At 43.1% G+C, this 20,558-nt stretch overlaps 1 protein-coding gene across 1 annotated transcript in view; it reads left to right on the top strand.

Moving 5' to 3' along the window:
* Positions 1 to 311: 311 nt before the first annotated feature.
* LOC309562237 (sodium/glucose cotransporter 4-like) overlaps positions 312 to 20,558 on the top strand; it is a gene marked incomplete at both ends in the record, with an annotated part of 115,448 nt that continues 95,201 nt past the window's right edge. The window contains 2 exons of the mRNA XM_082266358.1: positions 312 to 425; positions 8,189 to 8,260. Coding sequence (XP_082122484.1) covers positions 312 to 425; positions 8,189 to 8,260 — 186 coding nt within the window. The remainder of the gene's footprint in view (positions 426 to 8,188; positions 8,261 to 20,558) is intronic.

The following is a 20,558-nucleotide window of genomic DNA, read 5'->3' as shown; positions in this document are numbered from 1 at the left end:
TGCTTTAAGGGTTAAAACAGGTGGCATATTGCCTACCCGCACCCTTCTGAAAACTATTTCACTACAGATTGCTTTTCAGGGGGGCAATAAGAAGGGCTAAAAAAGCCTTAAATGACCCTTTCAGGATGGCATAACTTTGCTACTCTGTAGATGCCAGCCGGCAGTTATCACAATCTTCTGTTACCATCAGTCATATGAAATCTGCCAATTTGCACATTGATTAACTTTGTTAGTCATTAACACTGTATTGGAGAACACAAGTTCAATTGATTCTTCTTATTCACTGCTCCATAGCCACTTCTCTGAGCAGGATGGAGAACAGTACAGAGGCACCACCCCTGGGGCCACAGAACCCGACGTTCGGGACAGCAGACATTGTGGTGCTTGTCGTATACTTTGTATTTGTCCTGTTGGTTGGAATATGGGTAAGTCATTAATTATCCCGTATCCCGTATAAATCCCTCTATCCCTTGTGCAGCCTTGGTTGTCCCTCTTTTTGGACTAATGTGTACATCTTTATACAAAATGTATTAGTTGGCTATCAAAAGTGTTATGGTGCACTAAACGTTTTTTCCAACCTCTCTATTACTAAATTTAGTATTTTGAAAATATAGAAAATATAAATCTAAAATATTATATACACACAGTAATCTCACAAAAGTGAGTACACCCCTCACATTTTTGTCAATATTTTGTTATATCTTTTCATGTGACCAACACTGAAGGAATGACACTTTGCAATGATGTAAAGTAGTGAGTGTACAGCTTGTATAAGAGTGTAAATTTGCTGTCCCCTAAAAATAACTCAACACACAGCCACTAATGTCTAAACCGCTGGAAACAAAAGTGAGTACACCCCTAAGTCAAAAATTCCAAATTGGGCCCAAAGTGTCAATATGGTGTGTTACCACCATTATTTTCCAGCACTGCCTTAACCCTCTTGGGCATGGAGTTCACCAGAGCTTCACAGGTTGCCACTGGAGTCCTCTTCCACTCCTCCATGACTACATCACGGAGCTGGTGGATGTTGGAGTCCTTGTGCTCCTCCACCTTCTGTTTGAGGATGTCACACAGATGCTCATTAGGGTTTAGATCTAGAGACATGCTTGGCCAGTCCATCACCTTTACCCTCAGCTTCTTTAGCAAAGGAAGTGGTCATCTTAGAGGTGTGTTTGGAGTTTTGGTATCATATTGGAATACTGCCCTGCGGCCCAGTCTCCGAAGGAAGGGGATCATGCTACTCTTCAGTATGTCACAGTACATGTTGGCATTCATGGTTCCCTCAATGAACTGTAACTCCCCAGTGCAAGCAGTACTCATGCAGCCCCAGACCATTACACTGCCACCACCATGCTTGACTGTAGGCAAGACACAGTTGTCTTTGTACTCCTCACCTGGCTGCCATCACACACGCTTGACACCATCTGAACCAAATACGTTTATCTTGGTCTTATCAGACCACAGTACATGGTTCCAGTAATCCATGTCCTAAGTCTGCTTGTCTTCAGCAAACTGTTTGTGGGCTTTCTTGTGCATCATCTTTAGAAGAGGCTTCCTTCTGGGACAACAGCCATGCAGACCAATTTGATGCAGTGCAGCGTATCGTTTGAGCACTGACAGGCTGACCCCCCATCCCTTCACCCTTTGCAGCAATGCTGGCAACACTCATACGTCTCTTTCCCAAAGACAACCTCTTGACATAACGCTGAGCGCAAGGCCTGTTCTGAGCGGAACCTGTCCTGTTAAACCGCTGTATGGTCTTGGCCACCATGTTGCAGTTTCAGGGTCTTTTCAATCTTCTTATAGCCTAGGCCATCTTTACGTAGAGCAACAATTCTTTTTTACAGATCCTCAGAGAGTTCTTTCCCATGAGGTGCCATGTTGAACTTCCAGTGACCAGTGTGAGGGAGTGAGAGCGATAGTCTTTTGCAGACTAGAACAGGTTTTCTTCTAAGATTGCCCTGTATTTGGCTCCATCCATCTTCCCACAAACTCTGACTAGCTTCCCTGTCCCTGCTGAAGAAAAGCATCCCCACAACATGATGCCTCCACCATGTTTCATGTCGGGGATTGTGTGTTCAGGGTGATGTGCAGTGTTAGTTTCCTACCACCAGGGCAGCTGTTAAAAATCACGGGGCCCCATACAGTCTCCCTGATGGGCCCCCAAAAGCCCTTCCCCTTACCCCACCCATGACCCCGCCCACCTGCCTTAAAAAAAATGCAGCTTTGTCTTCCAGGGATAGTTATCTTCTGTATGAAGTCTGAAGCTGCTGGTCAGGCCCCCTGATAAGTAACTCTACAGGAGGCCCGATGGTACCCCCTGTATTGGCAGCCCTGGGTGGACCCAATCAGACCTTCAATTCACCTCTATGGAGCAGCGGATGTAAACGTACTTGTGTCTGTTTACACTCGCCTACCTCTGATCTGGTCCGGTAAAAAAAACCTAAGGGGGTCTGTCCTGCTTCATCTAGGATCAGAGGGAAGTCGGGTGTAAATGGACAATGGAGTCCATTTACACCCGACTGCCCATAGAGCAGAGTGGGCTCTGTCCATGTCTACTCTGCATAAACTGAGTGGACATGGACCTGTCATCTGCCCGCTCTGCTCTGATCAATGGAGAGATCCATACAATGTGATAAGAGCCTAAGGCAGGCCATAGATGATGTGATTTTATTTCCTGCAACAACGGTCAGGAGAACACAATGATTCTGCCACCTTGTCCCCTTTAGGAGAACATAATGATTCTGCCACCTTGTCCCCTTTAGGAGAAATCAATGATTACTTGCTAGCTGCTAGCAATAATTGCATGTAAAATCAGACAGGCTGGTTGTACGCAAGTCTATCAAGTGGATCAACTTGGATACAATCAGTCTGCCCATACATGGCTTGAATCTCGGCCGGCTCCTGCTGAACATGCCGGGATTCGAACCATCTATGGCCGGCTGGACCATTTTGGTCTTTCATTAAGCATTGTTGTCATGGATAAATGGATCTCTCTTCTTTCTTTCTTTTGTTTGTATTTGTCCGAGCTGCACCTCGGTGCACCGCCCTGTTTTGCACGCTTTTGTTTTACTACTACTAAGCTTTTGTTGTTGCTGCAATGTCTACAAAATTTTAATAAACATACCCTTTAAAAAATAAATAAATATATCTATGCATTTTACTGTTTTTCCTTCAATGATGATCTTCATTATCATCATGATAATCACACAGTACAGGTTCTGTGGCTCAAAGCTCCTGCACTGTGTGAGTGTTACTGTCATCATGATGATAATGATGATCATATTTGGCTTCTCCCTGCTATATAAATGAAAATAGGCAATAACCAGGGCATGGGGAAAGGTGTGTGCTGTGTCATGTCCTGAGACTGTACCTTTCCTGTGTGACTTCTGCCAGAGCCAGCGATCCCTCTATGTCTGCACTGCTGGACAAACTGCTGCGTGTACATCACACAAGAACTCTTCTCTGTGCCTGCCCTGCACTGATCCTTTCCAGTTCCAGGCTCCAGCTAGCTGACCCTAGCCTGCCAGCACTCTTCTGCCTGATTCCCTCAGCACTTACTTGCTAAAGGAGTAAGGCAGTGTGCAGCCAGCAGCGGGGACTTACAGAGTCGGGACTTCCTCACATCACAGGAAAGTGTGTGCAAGTCCGTGGGGGCGCCTGAAAATTAAAAAAAAAAAAAAAGTCCCCAGTGGCTGCGGCGATCTCCCGACTCTAGAGGTGAACAGATGGGGCCCTCCTCAACCCAGCAGGGAATATGAATACCCAGGACTCTGGCGGGGAACAGTAGATTATGTACACTAATTGACTGTACACAGTGACATCCTTCATGAAGTCTGAAGCTGCTGGCCGTGCCCCCCTGATAAGTGACAGGACCAGGGCCCCCTACAGAAGGACCGGTGGCCCCCCCATATCAGCGGCCCTGCCTGCCACACATAGTGTTTTGCTTTTAGGCCAAAAAGTTCCATTTTGGTCTCATCTGACCAGAGCACCTTCTTCCACATGTTTGTGGTGTCCCCCCACATGGCTTCTCACAAACTGCAAACAGGACTTCTTATGGCTTTCTTCCAACAATGGCTTTTTTTATATAAAGGCCAGATTTGCAGAGAGCGCAACTAATGGTTGTCCTGTGGACAGATTCTCCCACCTGAGCTGTGGCTCTCTGCAGCTCCTCCAAATTTTAGCCTCTTGGTTGCTTCTCTGATTAATGCTCTCTTTACCCAGCCTGTCAGTTTAGGTGGACAGCCATGTCTTTTTAGGTTTGCAGTTGTGCCATACTCTTTCCATCTTCAGATGATTGGTCTAACAGTGCTCCATGAGATGTTCAAAGCTTGGGATATTTATTAACACTTGTTTTAAACTTCTCCACAACTTTATCCCTGACCTGTCTGGTGTGTTCCTTGGCCTTTATGATGCTGTTTGTTTTCTAAGGTTCTCTTACAAACCATCCGAGGGCTTCACACAACAGCTCTATTTATAGTGAGATTAAATTCCACACAGGTGGACTCTATTTACTAAGTAGGTGGCTTCCGAAGGCAATTGGTTCCACTAGATTTTAGTCAGGGGTTTCAGAGTAAAGGGGGCTGAATACAAATGCACGCCACACTTTTCAGATATTTATTTGTAAAAAATGTTGAAAGCCATTTATCGTTTTCCTTCCACTTCATATTTATGTGCCACTTGTGTTGGTCTTTCACATAAAATCCCCCCCCCAAAAAAAATAAATAAATACGTCTTTGGTTACAATATGACAAAATGTGGAAAATTTCAAGGTGGTATGAATACTTTCTTGAAGCACTGTAAGCATTAACTGCAATGTGAATAAAAATACTATAACTAGGCTAGGGTGCACTCTAGAAGAGTGGTTAGGATGTGGTGCAATGTCCCCTGAGAGGTATCTCTTAGCATAAGCAAAAGGTAAAGGTCTCTGTGTAGCAGCTGTAAAGGGGCAGTTTTTGGCCCTAACTCTTCAGCCGGCTAGCATTGAGGCACAGTGGTACCGTTGCACATGAAAATAATTCTAGTCAAGCCTGCAGGCAGCAATAAGGCTACTAGATAGCTGTATGGTCAGCTCCTAAAGAGCTTAGTCTTTGTAGCAGCAGATAGTAAGTCTTTACAGCAGCAGCTCACCATCTGGTTACACACAGCAATTAGTTGTAACGCTCCTGCGTTTTTATAGTAAGCTGGATTTGCAGCTGCAGAATCTCCACTCAGTAGTCATGTAGAGATGTGTTGAAACACCAGATCCAACTCTCCAGACTCATCACTGTGGGCCTGTCTGCTTCAGCATACAGATATACACACACTCAATAAGATGTTCCTGGAGTGATGGGATGTATATGACAGTATGGAGGTGATGTGCTGAAGGGACAGGTGTGAGCAGTGACAGAAATGATAAGCACTTGATAGTAATGTTCAGGAGAGTAGTAGATGGTAATAGGTAGAATGCAGATGACATATGCAGGATAGACTAACCCAGTGCGAGGATAGATGGTAGTAGACTCAAGTGCTAGCAATCTATGTAACAGTGCAGATGATAGAATTAGTATGCATAGATAGTAACAGTCCTTAATGTGCAGAGGTAGATAGTGTAAGTTAGTTATGGAGGAATCCCCTGTGGGGTACTTATCACTAGTAAGGTTAGTAAGTAGAGGGGTCCGGTAGTGAGGGAGTGATCCGGTAGCGAGATACGGGATCAGTAGCGAGGTTCCGGTCTGTTCCAGGTAAAGAGAACAGCTGGAGGCTCCGGCAGCATAAGACAAGGCTTGTGAGCATGCGGTAACATTGAACGAACAATGTGAGAGAGAAAGCCGGCGATTGAAATAGCCGCTCAGAGCGGCGCTCAGCGATGATGTCATCCGGCTTAAAGGTATATGCGTTCCACCTAACTAAAAAGGTGGGACGCAATATGAAAAGGAAAATGGGCAATAAGGGTACCAAAGGTACCAGAATCTTACATTAGTCCACTCTCTGCTCTGCACCCAGGTAACTCTGGCTATCTGTACTCTAAACTCAGCACTCCAGATCCTCCTTGGTCAGCATTTATGCAGCAGTTGTGGTGCAAACTGGACAGCGATGTACTCTCTCCAGGCTCTCTCATGGCAAGAGGAAGCTGTGTCCTCTACAGCCTGGGAAAATGCAGTGCTGCCTGTCTCTTTCTGCTCTTCCTGGTAAGCAGCTCCTATTTTTTGCTAATACAGCAGTTAACCAGTTCAGCACTGCAGGCCAGCAATTAGCAGCTGTGGCCAGTGTCCCCCTAACTCTCCATTATTAGCCAAATGCCTAACTACATAAATACGGCAGGCCTTATGTTATTGTTATGTTAAAGTCAAATGAAGTCCGAGCAATAGATATGAAGTAAGACAGACCTTGTACTAACATCCTATATTTACAGTATCTGTGGTGGGTATCCTAAAATTGACTATGTAGTCTAATAGACTCCCAGAGTACCCAGAGCTTTATCACTGCAAGACCGCAAAAAGTATATATATGTTGCAGTTTTCCGGGGGCTATGGCTGCAGCTGTCAGTCATACCCCGGTATTAAAATTTTCAGCCTGCAATTCTTTTTTTTTTGTTCTAAAAACATTCTGAGCTGCTGATTAGCTGCTGGATCACCTTAAGAAGCAGCAGGAGGGATAGTTTCACCCTGCTGGTCCAAGCCCCAAGCCTCCACCCTCTCTGCGCCACTCGCCAGTGTTTCTCAGGCTTAAGTGTTGCATTGGGAAGGTCAGGATCTGATGTGGCGGGTTAGCACGGCTGTCCATTGAGGTGAAGGTAGACCAGATCATCTCTGATGATTACCTCTGATCTCAGAGACTTCACATGACATCACTTCCAGTTTGGGGCAGATGTAAACACTGCCTTTTTTTTTGGGATGGGGGGGGGTGGACATCAAATCAATGTTGTTGTTTTTTTTTTTTGATCTGATGCTTTCAAGGGAAGGAGAGACATCTGGGGCCTTATAGACCCCAGACGTCCCCATAAGGAGGACCTTTCGTGCTTTGTTATCACAAGGGATGTTTACATTTCAAATCCAAAGTGATTTTACAAAATGTAAGGGACAGTGTAAAATGTTTTTTTTTTAATTAAAAAAAATAAATAAATTTACAGCCTGCTCGTACCCCTGTGCTAAGAGATCAACTTATATGTAAGTAGTGCACCCATATGTATATAATGTTCGCACCACACATGTGAGGCATCACCATAAAAGATATAGTAAGAGGACTAATTCTAGCTCTAGACCTCTTTTATAACTCTAAACTCTAACAAAAGTTAAGCATTGCCTATGCAGATTTTTAAGTGTTGTAGTTTGACGCCATTCCACAAGTGTGCACAATTTTAAAGCGTGGCATGTTTGGTATGGATTTACTTGGCATAATATCATCTTTAACATTATCATAAAATTGGGTTATGTATTGTGTGTGGGTTCCCCCCCCCCCAAAAAAAAAATTGCATTTGAAAAACTGCTGTGCAAATACCGTGTGACATTATACAGATTTCTACTTGTAAACTTGAAGTGCCAGAAAAGTCCTGGTCTTAAAGTGGTTAACACAGACCTGGTCAGACAAGCTTGTGCCAGTACAAGACACTGCAGACTGAGGGATGGGGGGCCGGGGGGTTGAGGCGGGTATTTTTCAGTATTTTCAAGTGAAAACCAGTTACAAATCATAACATGCAGTGGCTCAGGACATTAACAAAGAGCAATACTTCAACTAGGTTTTTCCATACATCAGTAGTAGTAGTAATTTTAAATGCCAAATTGAAGTCCTGCTTCTTTTTATCTCTTCATAGTCCTGAAGCCCCACGTGTTGGTAAAACTTAAATGGAGGTACAATGTCTATCTGGCTGCGTAACTATTTCTGTGACCTAAATCAGGCTTTAATAACCTGTTATGGTCATTGGTCACACATTATCAGGGTAATGTTTGTTGCAAAAATAAAACCGAGTAGTTTTCTTCAATACATTTGAATTTGGTATAAAGGGCCATTTCCAAACATTGCTTGTGACGTAGACCATAAAGGCAGACCCTTGATGGCCACATATCGCCCTTGGCCCATTAATGGAGTATAAACATCCCAATGAAGATCACAAAAACGTTGGTTAATTAACAAAAGGTCCATTTTAATAGCCATACATGTCCAACAATGCCACAAGATAATGTTTATCTATGAATCTGTCTTTTTCCAGTCTTCACTGCGGGCCAGTCGTGGAACTGTAGGAGGATATTTCCTTGCTGGAAAGACTATGACATGGTTTCCCGTAAGTATTTGTGGTATGACTATCCATATAAATTCATTTCCTTTTGCTGCGGGCTTTAAGTTCTTCTCCTTGTTCTTCTTTTTTTATTTTATTTTATTTTCTTTCTTGGTTAAGCAAGCTAATTTTTGCTCCTCATTTCAATACTAATAGAACCAAACAGACCTGCAAAAGTGCTTGTGAAGGATATTGGGGTAACGCTTGAGCCATCATCCTCATAGGCTAGGAAGGAACAGGGTAAAGATATAAGGATTGCACTACTTATATTGATGATGAGCTGTATATCTAATGTGGTGTATATGGTGTGCTGTGTGTTTTTTTGGCTTTTAGTTTGAGTAGAGAAGGGTTAAGACCCCTATCAAGTTTTCTCCTCTCACCTTCCAGGTCAGCAACACAAGAGAGAGGCTCCACCATACAGGAAACACAATCAGTTCACATAAGAAGAAGGACTGAGTGTTTAAAAACCCAACCACCCAGCGCTTATAAAGTTATGCGGCAATATTTCATGTGCATAAGAATAAAAAATGATCAATTAAAATCCTAAAAGCAGCTGCCTAAAAGAAACTGACATATAAAAAAGGTGCGTACCAATAAATTGATAAACACAAGCAGCGCTATATAATTGTAAACAAAATCATAAAGCTCTATATGAATAAAGCTCTCCTTATACAGAGTCCATGCATAAGATTAAAGTCCAACGTGAAAGAAGTCCATCACCCTAGCAGGCTTCCAATGGGGTTGTGAGAAGGAAGTAAACACTTTATAGCAGATGCCAATAAGCCTCCACCTCACCACGTGCTCATCCCAAAGGTAATACTCTTACCAGATATCACAGTATCAAAAGCCCGTAACAGGTGATGTTCTCCCATATATCGTCATCGGACTCAGCATACACCAATATCACTCACGGCTGTAATGTCCTCCAAATCCTTCATGTGTATGAGGGAAATAAAGATGCACATAGGGCAATATTGTTTGGATAAACCAAGCACCTTTATTCAATAAAACCTCCTCCCATTACACTCACATTAGATAGGAAAAAAGACAGCATAACATCTGAGGCGATACGAGGCCTGCCGGCCGCTTACCGGTCTCCTGCACGCTGTTCAGAGGAGTAACTATCGCATTGACACTGCCAGCATAGTTAGAAGTATCTCTGATAGCTCGGAGATCCACTTCGAGCTGGTTCCGCCGCCTTTAGGCTTACCGCAACAGTAGCGATGGCACTGAGGTGGTTAACGCCGGGCGGACAGACCAGATAAATGTGAGTGACGTGACCGCGCAAGCACGCTCTCCGTTGAAGTCTCTGACAAAACGCGTTAGGGCGGTGGCTTGCGCGGTCACCCAGGCAACGGGACGCTGTCCAGCCACGACGATCGGCAACTTCCGGGACGCTGAACAGCGGGCGGGAGACCAGTAAGCGGCCGGCAGGCCTCGTATCGCCTCAGATGTTATGCTGTCTTTTATCCTATCTAATGTGAGTGTAATGGGAGGAGGTTTTATTAAATAAAGGTGCTTGGTTTATCGAAACAATATTGCCCTATGTGCATCTTTATTTCCCTCATACACATGACGGATTTGGAGGGCATTACAGCCGTGAGTGATATTGGTGTATGCTGAGTCCGATGACGATATATGGGAGAACATCACCTGTTACGGGCTTTTGATACTGTGATATCTGGTAAGAGTATTACCTTTGGGATGAGCACGTGGTGAGGTGGAGGCTTTTTGGCATCTGCTATAAAGTGTTTACTTCCTTCTCACAACCCCATTGGAAGCCTGCTAGGGTGATGGACTTCTTTCACGTTGGACTTTAATCTTATGCATGGACTCTGTATAAGGAGAGCTTTATTCATATAGAGCTTTATGATTTTGTTTACAATTATATAGCGCTGCTTGTGTTTATCAATTTATTGGTACACACCTTTTTTATACAATCAGTTCACAGCTGTTAAAAGGCCCCACCTTTCCCCTTGTCCCTCAGTATTGAATGTGTTTCTCCTACAGCGAAACATTTTTTTTTTTCTCTGACCAGAAGACCTAGAGAGGCAGATTCAGGAACGCCAGTGAGGGCCGCACTCTACCTGTGCACCTTTTAGGCTTCTGACAGGTCGCCTCTTGTGGCACAGGCAAGTCGGACACAGCGTGGTGGTCCCTCTACTTGTTGCTCCACTCAGCAGCTCGGGTCTCCTTCTGTCCTCCCCTGCAAACAGTGGGCCCCATGCTGTAAAAGGCCAGTTGCATAACATCAGCAGCAATGAAGGGAGGACCCAGTACGCTTTAAGCTGCTTTCTGAAACCGAAACTTCCCGTCTGAACTAGGAAGATGCCGAGCACGCACAGCGCGACCCGGGAGTGGGTGTAAGGTGCAGAGGAGACGCCGGACCCACATAGCGGCGCAAAAGTAACAGGCTCTTCAGCTACAAAGAGCCAGAAGGCTGCTAAGAGTGTGAACCCCATCTGGACCCACCTCATGGAAAAGGAGGAGGGAAAGACGGCACAGTTGGGCTGCAGGCAAAGCAAATCAGGGGCCAGGTAAGTGCCTTTTCTGAGGTGAGTTCAGAAAATGGCAGAAAGCCTTAGACCAGGGTTTCTCAACTCCGGTCCTCAGGGCACACTAACAGGCCAGGTTTGCAAGAAAACTGAAATACTTCACAGGTAATATCATTTGCTGCTCAGTGATTGCAGTATTCTAGTCTGCCTCTCCCCAAGGTAATACTTAAAATCTGGCCTGTTAGTGTGCCCTGAGGACCGGAGTTAAGAAACACTGCCTTAGATGGACAGCACAAGAGGAGAGAGGCTGTCTGCTAGCCCCCCCCCCCAACCCCATTTTCAAATAAGGTGGGATACCAAAAGGTGTGGGGGGTGTGTATGCTGCTGCTGCAGTGTGAAGCACACAGCCTAACTTTGCAGCTTCCCTGTCAGGATAGCAACTTGCGAAGGGGTGATTATTGCCGCTATCCTCCTCATGTGATCATAAGGATAGAAAATCAAGCCCTGCGGCTGTGGTAAAGGGAGGGGGGGGGGGATAACAGTGGTGTGTACTTCCCTTTGCCTTGGGAGCTTATCCCTTATAGCAGCCAGGTGGTTTCTTGGGCTTTGTCATAGTACTCTGACCCTTAATGAGGGTACTACTATCCTTTCCCTTAGGCCTGGGAACAAGTAACCCAGAAGCTTTAGCTAGACCAATGTCCACAGTTTCCTTTTAACTCAGGAGATGCTGTGGTTATTGCAACATTAAGTTGCCAGTGTCTCACTATAAACCCTATTGCACATCAATACGGGTAAATCTAGTGAGGGGGTGACACCTGTTAGACACAGAGTCTTTTACAGGCTATTTCTGCCACTGAACAAGTTAGACATTCCTAAATGGTTAATCAAATGGAATGTAAGGTGATCTGCAGGAACCTGGAGATTCCATGAGTAATACCACACAGATTTTTCCCTGGTCAGCAATGCACACCAGATAATCTGAATATATTAGGCCAGCAGCTATGATTCTGCCAAGTATCTCCAAGATGGTTCATTTAGAGTCTTCTTGCTCTTTAAAGCCTGACTCCTAAATGTTCTCCGCATTTGGTGAAGAGACACAGTTAAGGGTACCCTTGGGGAACTTTTTCTTATTGAGTCGCTTGCTATGTTTAACATGCTATGTGTAACAACTTAACAAGCCTATTGTTTCCTCTATACACTGCTGTTAGATCGGTTGGTCTGCAAGAGCTAATTGGGACCCCTGGTGGTCTTGATGTACTAGAATCCTTGTTTTCTGCAACTCTGATTGATGGTTTTCTGGGTGCAAAACCTCTATACAAAGAGCTACATATGCTAAAGTGTATTTAATGTTTGAGTGTTAAGCCCTTCTGGTGTCTGATTGCCTCCAAGCTAAAAATTGTGTCCATCTCTTCCTGAGGCTGACTTAACTGATCTCCAGGTCTGTGCTCGTTAAGACGTTAGATGCTGGGAGACTTGAATTCCCACCTGTGTGTGGGCTAACTACACCTACTCATACAACGGTAGGGTAACAGCTACTGCTACTGTGGTGTATGCACCCACCTTAGACTTCCATTATTTGGAACTACCCTGGTTCTCCTCTGGTGGATGAAGGTTTAGTATCTATGCCTATATAAAGCTTGCCCTCTGCTGGCTATTTTTTGTTGAATTCACCATGACTCTGACTTTATGCCTGGTCTGGCTGCATCTCAGAAATACACAATGTGGAAGTTTCTTTTTATCTTTTCTGGTTGTTTTACCACTCATCAGAAATACACAACACTAAGTTGTTTGTCTTTTCTGAGTTGACTGTGCCTTGTTGAGCATAAGAAATACACAATATTGAAAATTATTTTGTGTCCTTCCTGTTTGTTTTGGCTATATGACTCTTTTGCTTACTAGAAATACACCACATTGAAACTTGGGGGGTGTCTTTCTATTATACCTTATGTTTCTGCACATTAGAAATGCACTACATTGTTGTTAGTAACATTTCTGTTGGTTACTTGGCTGTACCTGGGCTGCTAAGTCAGAAATGCACAAAGGTTCCCATTTCTGTTATGACTACACTGGTACTAATCAAAGTGCACAACTTTAAAGTGTTGTTAGTAACATTTCTGTTACATGTCTGTACCAGGTTACTATTCAGAAATGCGCAACATTAAGGAATGCTAGTGCCATTTCTGTGATGACTACCCTGTTAGTAATCAAGTTCCATAAACTTTACATTTTGTTAGTAACATTTCTGTTACATGCCTATACCATGTTACTATTCAGAAATGCACACCATTAAAGATGGCTAGTGACATTTCTGTCATGTCTGCATTGTTACCAATCAAGATGCACTACTTTTAAAATTGTATTAGTAATATTTATAAAAAAAAATGCACAGCATTTACGTTTGGTTAGCGACTTTTTTTTTGTTGGTCTTATGACTGTACCCTGTTGCTAATCAGATATGCGCAACATTGACGTTGGCAGTGTATTTGCGCTATATGACTATACCTTGTTGCTAATTAGAAACGCACAACATTGACATTGTTAGTGTCTTTCTGTTATGACTGTACCTTGTTGATAATCAGAAATGCACGACATGGAAGTCTAGTTTCTTTTTGACATATAACTATACCTTGTTGCTTCTCAGAAATGCACAAACTTTGGAGTTTGTATCTCTTCTGTTAATTTTTTGTTATATGACAGTACCTTGTCAGGCATCAGCAATGCACAGCACAGGAGTTTGTGTCCCCTCTGTCTTTATATTGGTTTTATTGCTGATCTTGCTACACTTCAGAAATACACAACATGGATATTTTTGTGTCTTTCTGTCTTTACATTTGGCTGCGCATGTGAATTACTCAATAGTGAAGACGGTTTGTGTCTTCCTATTTATATTATATAGCCCTAGCTTATTGAACTTTTAAAATGCACAACATTGAAGTTTATGTTGTTTCTTTTCTGGGTTGGTCTATCTAGCTGCACTTCAGAAATTGTTGTCTATGCTGATGATGTCCTTTTGTCTGCATCTATTTTCTAGTGCTGTGCGTCAGTAGCGCAAAATCTGTAATCTTCTATATTTGTGATATTAGTTATACATGTATCACTTTTATTGCAGACCTTATATTCCCAAGGATATGGAAGGGCCAGGAATTCTGGCTGCAGAAACATCAGATGTCAGAATACGCAGTCCCTTACATACCAGAGGCATTCCCTCTGCTTAAAACCTGGTAAGGTTGTAGGACACTAGAAGAAGGTTATAAAATATCCTCCTCTTCCCTTTAAGAACTTTGTTCATAGAGGTATTGTTGCCCAAAGATACAGTATCAGAACTTATCTGACCCATATACCCAACTCAATAGGTTTACAATGCTATATGTATCCCTCATATCACTCTCTTAGCATAACTGGTTGCAGTAAGCCAATGTGAGTGTTCTGCTACTGCTATAGACTTACTCTAAAGTAGGGATCTCCTTAATGTATCCCTCATCAGTACCAAAAGGCAGCCAATGGTATTGAAGTTAATTATGGTTCCAGACATCAGGTAGGACACCTAAACTCTACGATATGGTTAAAAACATTCTTTTACCTAGCTTCTTTCCGCTTTTATTATATTTTGCGGACATATTATAGGGAGTGGATTATGGTTCCAGGCATCAGGTAGGACGCCTGATCGCTATGATATGGTTCAAAGCATTCTTTTAACAAGCTCCTTTCTGCTTAATTTTATTGCATTTGCGGGCAAGTTTATAAGGAGTTTTACGGTATATAGAGCATTTTTCACAACTGACATGCCAACATTTAGTTACAGAGCAAGTCTTGGATTAGTCCTGTCAGTGGCCCTAAGAAGTGTTACAGACATGATAGACCACGATTGCTAGATGATTTAGACAGTCAATCTTGCTAACCTACTGATTTCACAGGTTTTCTGATTTTATCTTTAAGTTCCACTGCAGATAGGTCCTGCATCCGAAGCAGAGAAGACAGAGACTTCGGAGGGACAAACCTGCTGATCAGCCTCTTGATCCAAGATATCTGCATTACTCATAATGGAATGGAGGTAAAAAGCGCTGCAAGCCTGGCATTTGCCAGAAAAATCTTGCAGGCAGTGGTCCCACCCTAAGGTAGGCCTGTGGTTACTTTATTATCCTCTCATGTGTTGCCGTCCTGGAAGGTGAGAGGAGAAAACAGTACGTTAGACTTACAGGTAACGGTGTTTCTCTGAACCTACTAGGACGGCAGGCCTACTTCCCGCCCTGTTAAAAGGGTGAGGAAAGAATGTAAACAATAGGTGGTAATTACCTAAGTGATTATACATCCCTTGTGAATTGGTTGGAGAACTACTTTTTTTTTTCAACTGAGGGACAAGGGGAAGGGTGGGGCCTTTTAACAGCTGTGAACTGATTGTGTTTCCTGTAGCGTGGAGCTGCTCATCTCTCATGTGTTGCCATCAGGGCCGCTGATAGACCAGTACAACTGGCCCTGTTGTACCGGGCCCTGTGTTCTCAGCTCAGCTGGGGGGCCCGGGCAGCCGAGACAATCAGTCTGGTAGTCTTCGGATAAAAGCCTGCACCAGTGGCAGAGTTCCCAGAACGTCCAAGTCCCGCCTGTCAAAATGATTGGTTGCTGGGCCCGTCTAGCATCCCAGCAACCAATCAGGTGCATGGAGGCTCCGACATGAGGAAGATGTAACTTTCTCCTCTTGTGCTGCTGCTCCACCTCCACCTTTGATGGCCACTGACAACGGAAAGGCTGGGAGTGTCCGGAGACATGCCATCTGGACTGGGACAACTAATGTACGTGAGCAGAGCTCCTGCCATAGATGCACACAGAGGAGGGGGGGGGGGGCACACAGGTCTATTCTAGAGAGCGAGTGAGGACAGGCTTCCCCAGAGATATTTACACTGACTGCAACCCCACCATCCACAGTACTTGCCTGCAGTTTCTGGCTGTCTCCTCTGTGATGCTTGCAGTCTCTGGCTGTCTCCTATAGTATGCCTGCAGTCTTTGACTGTCTCCTGTATGATGCCATCAGTCTCTGTTGCAGCTCGGGGGGTGATACTATGGTTAACCGCACCAGGTGACACCAACCCTAGTGACGCTACTGTCCCCGCTTTGCTGCTCTTACTAGCAGGGGTGTAATTGCCATTTTTGACCCCTCTCTGAACTCTCTGCTGGTGCGAGTGGAGGGACTTTTTTTTTTTTTTGATATTTCAGACGCATGTGTATTCCAGGCCCGATCTTCATGGGGGCTCATTTTCAAGTCCCGGCCGCCTGCCTCCTATTTTCTTCCCTTGCAGAGTGATCTTCCACCGCTCAGCTCTGAGTTAGGCCTGAGACAGAAAGCGAGTGGCTGTGAGGCGGGCAGAAGCAGCTGACCGTCGGTTGTGAGTTTTATACTGCATTGTACTGCACATATTTATTATGGATGGCAATATGGCATGGTGTGGTGATTGTACTGCGCTCTGCATATATTTACTATGAATGGCATGGCGTGGCATGATAAATTATCACTTGAAGACAAACCTGCACTTTGTTTCAAGGCGGGGTCTGGGGAGGGGCCAGGGGTGGGGCTGAAGGGGGCCCCGTCAGGTAGGCTGTATGGGGCCCCATGATTTCTATCAGCGGCCCTAGTTGCCATCCTGGAAGGTTCGTAGAAACACCGTTAGCGGTAAGTCTAATGGAAAGTTTTATTGCTGACTGACTGCCAATTGAGGAGATTCACCCTCTTTTTCTGGAAAACATTACCACCGGGTCAGAGAGTGATAGGGAAGTCCAAATTTTACAATTGTCACCAGAACAATAGATAAGTAGCAATCTTCAAAAGGGGTCACCTGTTCCAATGATAAATATGTGAGGGAAAGTATGGTTGTTGCATCAAACAAATTTCATGATTAGAGAAAAAAAGAAAAACTGGTGAAGTTGCGGTGACCCTGACGGGTAGAAACGTGCAATCTTCCATACATGCAGATGGAGAAAAGGCCCTGTCTTTATGTGGGGTGGCTCCTCTTGTGGGTTTTCAGGTAGGTATTATACTAGTAGGATGAGAGCAGAGGTCCAAAACCAATTTGTGAATTGAATGGCAGGGGCACCTAGTGTGGTGTGGATCGCTTGGACCTATTCCAAACACGCCACACCAGGTACCTCTGCCATTCCCTTCACCAAAAGGTTTTGACTTTTGGTTATGCTACCAGTACCAAAAACTGCAATTTCCCTTCTCTATCTAAAAAAGAAAAAAAAAATCAGTTTAAGCAAGAGCTGCTCTTCAAGTCTTTGAGGGAAGAAGTAAGACTCACCACGTTCTACCACATTTTACATGTGTGAGTGACTTGAAAAGTTGTTACTGTAAAACGGGTAGCATAAATCATAATAACTGAGGGTTTTCTTTATTTCTTCACACTACTATTTGCTGCAAAGTTAAAATACCCCATGCTAGCACCTACTAGAGAGCCGGATCTATGCCCAACACAGAGAACAGCAGTCCGGGCCTCCAGCAGATAAACACTTCAACCCCACAATGTGTTTCAATGTAAATTCAATCAACAGCAGTGCTCAGGGAACATATTTGGCTGGTGATCTATAGAAAGATCATCTGTCTGTATATTGATTCGGAAGAAGTTTTCAGCATGAACAATTTACTTTCCTATTTTAAAGCTTGCATTATTGTAATAATAAGTAACTGTTTAAAACACTGCATTGGCAGACTGGGAGATGATTACATGTAAGTCCTTTCAAACACCTTTGGACTTGGTGTTGTACCGCTCTGGCAGGCTACATACATGGTTGTTATGTACTTGGACTTTGTTTAATGGTGTTTATAGCAGATACAGTATATGGCGGATGAACTTTATAATCTTCAGACACATACAAAAAATAAACTCGTGCTACTAATATTTATTGCCTTTGCGGCGTGGCACAGAAAGACTTATCTGAATAATAAGGCTATCTGAATCTCCAATCATGGAGCATCTTAATATTCCCAGTTTATTTTTTTCCTTTTCAATGTTTCTATTGTTTATTTAAATTCTAAACTAGGTGCAGAATGATGCATATGGAAGTAAAAAATACATCTAGACAAATTATCTATGATGGCCAACAAGCTGAGTATCTGTAGTATCTGTGTAGACATAGCTGAACTAGAGGTAGATTAATCAGAAGAATAAGAACAGTTCTGATTTAAGAAAGAGTAAAGTAGGGAGGGAGTGACTAAGCTGGTAAAAAGGCTCTGGCCCTATTTTTTATTTATTACTATTATTATTATTGCATAGCTCCCAACAACTGTCCCTGATTTCGAGTGACTGTCCCTGATTTGGAACAATGCCCCTCTTTCCTCCTCATTGTCCCTCATTTTGGTCTACTCTATATAGTTGTATATAAAATGCACTTTTTATTTTTCAAATGTGTTTCCCAGTGCTAAACCTTTCATCCGATTTCTAAATTGCTGCGTTTGTTGCTGCGTTAAATTTCAAAAGCCAGTATAAAGGAATAGTAGTGGTAAATAGAAGCACTTGTGGGTTTAACTAATCCATATTTTTCTTTTTTTTTCTTTTTGAGTTTGGTTTATGTAGAGATTTGACCCTAAAGCAGGACTTTACCCATAAAAATTTGATGAAAAATAATGTTCCTTAGCAAGTGTAGCAATACCCCTTGGGGTTTCTAGTAAGTGTATGTTCTTCTGCACTGCTTTGACCCTGTAAACCGTCCAGCCCTGCTGACACTCTAGGTTCAGACATGTTGTGTATATTTACCTTTAAGTAATACACTGACAGAGTATAAATGAGCTTTAACTTTACTTAAAAGATAAACTTGTAAAAAATTGTGTTAGTCAACTAGACCCCGGATAAACCTGAAGGGGTTCAGCTAAACTGACATCAAAAAAACAATGAGAAAACCGGTTGTGATGACACCAAATAATATTAATGAACACAATCGCCCAGCATATGCACTTAAATCTGTCAGATAGCTGTATATTATTACTCAGGCTAAAGGTGAAACCCAGGCTGGCCTATACCACTTGTATCCTAACGAGAGGGTAATCTAGATACCAGTAACGTGTCCCCTTTAAGAAGCAATAGTATAAAATTGTCCTACAAATATTATGTGCAAGTAATTAATCCCAACAAAAAAGTGAATACATCTAATTAATAATCTTGCAAATAAAGCCATGCGGAAGGCATAAAACATGTAAACGTGAAATAATTAAATAAAGATAATTTAAATAGAAGAATGTTCACCCTGCTGCCGTTATATAATCATCAAAAATACATTTCAAAATGAAAGTTCCAGTGTATCCTTTCTCAAAACAAAAAAAAAAAGCAATACAATCAAATAAAATTCCATCTAAGTGAGAAATAAGTGCTATAAATCATTAAAAAATGATTATTAAAAAGATGTCCCAAATATCCAAGAGTAATGTTCATCCAGATACTAGACTCCAAAAAACACCTTGTGCTGTGAATGTAGTGATCCCATTCCCATTGGTTGATGCACTCACCAGATTATGTTGCCTTCCATTCTTATGGTTGGCAAAATGAGCTTTCTGATGTAAAAGATTTACACAGGACTTCGTGTCATCACCATATTCCCGCTGTTTAAGCTACAGATATCAATTGTGATTTCATGTCAAACAGTGGGAAGATGGTGATGACACGAAGTCCTGTGTAAATCTTTTACATCTGAAAGCTCATTTTGCCAACCATGAGAATGGAAGGCAACATAATCTGAAGAGTGCATCAACCAATGGGAGGGGGATCACTACATTTACATCACGAGGTGTTTTTTGAAGTCTTATTAGCTTCATGAACATTACATTTTTTAATGATTTATATCACTCATTTCTCACTTGGATGTAATTTTATTTGATTGCATTGTTTTTTTATTTATTTGATGTAGTTTTATCACAGCACTGTTTTGAGAAAGGATACACTGGAACTTTCATTTGGAAATTTATAATAATGTCCTACTTGCAAGGCCTTGCTAAAGTCTTCACCAGCAGTTGGAACTCATGAAATAAACAGTTTCTAATACAACTCAGTGTATAGCAAATAATGCAGAGTAGTTGATTATAATCCTAAGTGATCTGATGGCTGACTCAATTGCAGAGTGTCTGTTTTCAGTGTAACTAGAACTGTAATAGTTTAGATCTGAACTCTGAGCAGCTGCCCTCTCGCCAAATCCTGATGTCCACCAATGAGGGTCCTAGGGAAACAGGTAATGGCAATCCTCCACGTTCTGTGGCCTGGAGATGGCTGTGCTCTGCTGTCCCACGGTGTCTCGCTGACTCCCCCCCAATCAGAAATGCTACAAAGGATGTCTGCATTGTTGCGATGAACATCGTTCCGCCAGGGCTGAGTCTGTCCGCAGATGATGCGGTGTGCAGTAGGCCGCAGTCCGCAATCCCGCTCTCTGTACAGCAGACTGATGTGCACACGATGGGTTCCAGGAAGCAAGAGGCCCCAAACCTGTTCAGCTGATCCCTTTATAGCCTCTCCCAAGGTGCCCCTCTGTAATCCAAAGCTTGCTGGGAAAGGCAGTTCTTAATCCAGCCACACAGTCATAGCTTTACAGAAGACTACAGTTCCCACAATGCCGTTCCCCAATCTCTGCAATTTAGATGCTTTAATCCTGAAACCAACACTAGATGGACTCAAAGACAATCCGAAGAAACAGAATGTGAGTCTGCACTTTCAGATACTGGTAGTCTGGTCCCGGCTACACAAGGAACATACATTCCACATTAATAATTATGCTACCAAAATGAGTGTGTGCTGCAAATTGCCCCCAGAATTGTTCCTGTTACTTCTTGCTGGAGGCTCCCA

This window comes from Pelophylax lessonae (genome assembly GCF_965119305.1).
Source record: "Pelophylax lessonae genome assembly, chromosome: 8".
Taxonomy (NCBI): domain Eukaryota; kingdom Metazoa; phylum Chordata; class Amphibia; order Anura; family Ranidae; genus Pelophylax; species Pelophylax lessonae.
Note: the sequence above shows the minus strand (reverse complement) of the source record. Positions and strands in the feature narration are given on the sequence as shown.